At 46.3% G+C, this 3,641-nt stretch overlaps 1 protein-coding gene across 1 annotated transcript in view; it reads right to left on the bottom strand.

Annotated features, from left to right (window-relative positions):
- Positions 1 to 3,150, bottom strand: part of LOC102196465 (protocadherin beta-15-like) — a 5,331-nt gene extending 2,181 nt beyond the window's left edge. The window contains exon 1 of the mRNA XM_013912046.1: positions 462 to 3,150. Coding sequence (XP_013767500.1) covers positions 462 to 2,984 — 2,523 coding nt within the window. The 5' untranslated portion in view covers positions 2,985 to 3,150. The remainder of the gene's footprint in view (positions 1 to 461) is intronic.
- Positions 3,151 to 3,641: the final 491 nt, after the last annotated feature.

The following is a 3,641-nucleotide window of genomic DNA, read 5'->3' as shown; positions in this document are numbered from 1 at the left end:
GCCAATCTAATAAATGACTATACACAGGATAGCATGCACCTGTGCTCCTTCGAAAGTCTAAAAGGCTCTAGCACCCAACTTTCCTTTAACACACATGTGTGTGTGTGTGTGTGTGTGTGTGTGTGTGTGTGTGTGTGTGTGTGTGTGTGTGTGTGTATGCGTGTACACAGCATACATAATAGCATCTAATCTGACTTTGGGATTTTACAGATTAGCATACATGTGTTTGGAAACCATCAGTAAAGTAAAGTAAATTATTTTGCTCCATCTTCTCCCAGCATATTAGATGTTTTATGGCAGTTATGCCTGTAGAAGGCCTATAAAATGCAGCATGGGAGGAAGAGGGCTGGGATGAGACATGACAGAGTGGATATAGTTTGTGATGCCTTAAAGTGGATAGTAAGACAGAGAAGGAAAAGCACTGTCTTAGTGTATTCATTCACTTCATTTCAGCACATTACCTCGTTTGGGGTTGGTGCTCTTTTGTTGGACAGCTCATTGTGGTCCAGCGCGCTCCATCCAGAAGTCAGGTAGTCTGTGCTCTTGGCATTATTCTGCTGAACTGACATTACCGGGCTGCACGGTTTTAGGAACATGAAGTCGCTTTTGGATGATTCCGGTGTCAGGCACATTTTGTAGCAATAGACCTGGGGGAGTGCGCCATTGCTGTTTACCTCTGACGCGCCCGTGGACATGCGGACATTTAAGTTGGACTTTTTGAACACCTCTGTGGTAGTGGATATTTCTGAACGAGAGCAGCAGCAGCAGCAGCAGCAGCTGATGGAGGGGAACTTGGACTCTTTGTTGGAAGGTCTGCCTTTCAGTCTCCTCACCGCAACGAGGACGATAATAGCCACTAGAAATGTGAAGGACACTGCGCCCAGAGACACGATTAAGTACAGTGTAAAGTTGGTGCTGTGATGTGGGCTTAGTGACAGGTCACCCAGATCGGGCGGGGAATCTGGCAGGCTGTCAACCACTGACAGAATGATGGAAACTGTGGCCGAGAGGGGTGGCTGACCATTGTCCTTCACCAGAATGACCAGTCTATGCCTCGTGGGGTCTTTCTCCACTAACTGGCGTATCGTCCTGATTTCGCCCGTGTAAAGAGCAATGCTGAACAAACTCGGGTCTGTTGCTTGGAGCATCTCATAGAAAAGCCTCGAGTTCTGACCCGCATCTGCGTCCTCCGCGCTGATTTTGGTAACAAGATAGCCGGCGTCAACTGATCTGGGCACAGTTTCGCTGGGCGCAGTGCCGTTTTGCGGAACATGTGAAACTATAACAGGTGCATTGTCGTTTTGGTCCAAAATGAAGATGTTCACTGTAACGTTGCTGCTCAGAGGCGGGAATCCCGCGTCTTGAGCTTGAACCGTGATCTGAAAGTTTTTGAGTTGCTCGTGATCAAAGGATCGCAGCGCGTAAATGTTACCGTTGTCTGAGTTTACGGACACATACGTGGACACGGGCATTCCGTGTATGTCACCTTCTAGGACTGAATATGACAAGTACGCATTTTGACCAGAATCGGGATCCAGTGCAGTCAGCGCACAAATAGACGCCCCCGGCGCGTTATTCTCTGTCAGATACACAGTGTACGAAGGCTGTTTAAAGTTCGGCGTGTTGTCGTTCACATCAGACACTTGCACTAAAATTGTTTTCCTGGTGAATAAAGGAGGGGAACCCATATCTCGGGCAGTGAGAGTGATGTTGTACTCCGCGACTGCCTCCCTATCCAAAAAATCGCAGGTAACCAAAGTGTAGTAATTCTTAAATGACGAGTGGAGCTGAAATGGGACGTGATGAGGAATCTCGCAGTCCACATTCCCGTTTTCACCTGAGTCTTTGTCCATCACGCTTATGACGGCTATTACCGTCCCGGGAGGAGCGTCCTCCTGCACAGGTGTGGATACAGATGTTAAGATCACCTCTGGGAGGTTGTCATTTTTATCCAAAACGCTGACCAGCACTTTACAGTGAACTGCTACGGCAGATGGGCCTTTATCTTTAGCCTGGACATAAATTTCATGCATCCTGGTCTTTTCATAATCTATCACTCCTTTGACTTTGATCTCCCCCGTTTCTGAATCCACGCTGAAAAGCTGGCGCACCTTGATGGGAGCGTGGCCACTGAATGAATAGCTGATATCAGCGTTGGAACCCTCGTCAAGATCGGAAGCGTTAAGTTTTATAACAACTGTACCTTTGGGCGCGTTTTCGGCCAGCCTCACTCTGTAAAACGACTGATCAAACACAGGCGCGTTATCGTTTGCGTCCAGAACGGTGATGTCAATTTGCACAGTGCCTGATCTCTCCGGTGCGCCTCCATCCACGGCCGTGAGCACCATCTGATGCGCACTCTGCTGCTCTCTGTCCAGCGGGTTTTGCAGAACTAGCTCTGCAAATTTACTGCCGTCACTGCGCGTCTGTATATCCAAGAAGAAGTGTTCGTTTACACTTAACAAGTAGGTGCGGAGGGAGTTGGATCCCACGTCTAAGTCTTGTGCGCTCTCAAGTGGGAAACGGGAACCTGGCGCAGATGACTCTGATATGTCCAGATTAAATTCGGTCCACGGGAAATTAGGGGAGTTGTCATTCACGTCCAAAATTTCCATCTCTACCCTGTAGAGTTCCAGTGGGTTTTCTATAACCACTTGCAAGTGAAAAGAGCAGGACAAACTCTGCTCGCACAGTTCTTCGCGATCAATTCTTTCATTGACGAACAAAACTCCATTTTCCAGATTTACCTCCACATACTGCTTCTTAGTGCCAGACACTATCCGGAATCTGCGCGCGGAGAGCTTATCCAAATCCAAACCCAGGTCTTCTGCAATATTGCCAACAAAAGCTCCATGCTCTAGTTCCTCTGGGATCGAGTAACGTATCTGTCCCCAGACTGCATCCAAGAAATACATGAACAACGCCAAATAGTAGACTACATGCCATTTCCCACTCAGTCTTTTCATCGCGCCCTGTATGTCCATCTGCAGGCAGAAGCAATTCGGCAACTCACAAGGACTATGTCTGTAGTGTACTCATAAAAGATGATTGAATCTGAACTGTCCAACATATAGCCGGGATAAAACTTGACACTGGCTGGACTGGAACAGCCACTGCCTGCCCGAGAGAAAAGAGAAGAGAAGAGAGAAAGGGACGCGCAAGGGCTACTCGCCTGCCTCAGATTACTGTGTCTGTGAGTGTGTGTGTTTATTATTGGCCCCACTGTTCCAATAGAGGAGAAACGACATCTGGTGGGATAATCTTTCGCCTACTAGCCTGATCAAATTTATGTCACAGTCTCTAGACTTTGACTGCAGGTCAAAAGTACAACATTCAATTTCTTATAACAGAGTATAAAAGTGAAATGCAATCGGACATAAGCACACCTTACTGCAGTGTAGTCACGCTAACCCACAAAACTGGCAAAAAGTTATAATTGTGCAATGTAATCAAACTACTTTCAGATTTTCAAAAAAATGCCTTTACTATATCAAAATAAGGAAATAAAAAGAGAACAAAAATGATCCTGCTACAAATGACTGAGAAATTAATAACACGTATAGAAACTCATAAACTTGTTATCTTATAAAAAAAAATGGAACTGTGATAACGATTTATTAGAATAACATCGGTGTAAGAAT

This window comes from Pundamilia nyererei, unplaced genomic scaffold, assembly GCF_000239375.1.
Source record: "Pundamilia nyererei isolate P.nyererei 1_Seehausen unplaced genomic scaffold, PunNye1.0 scaffold00080, whole genome shotgun sequence".
NCBI lineage: Eukaryota > Metazoa > Chordata > Actinopteri > Cichliformes > Cichlidae > Pundamilia > Pundamilia nyererei.
The sequence above is the reverse complement of the archived record's forward strand: the minus strand, read 5'-3'. Positions and strand labels throughout refer to the sequence as shown.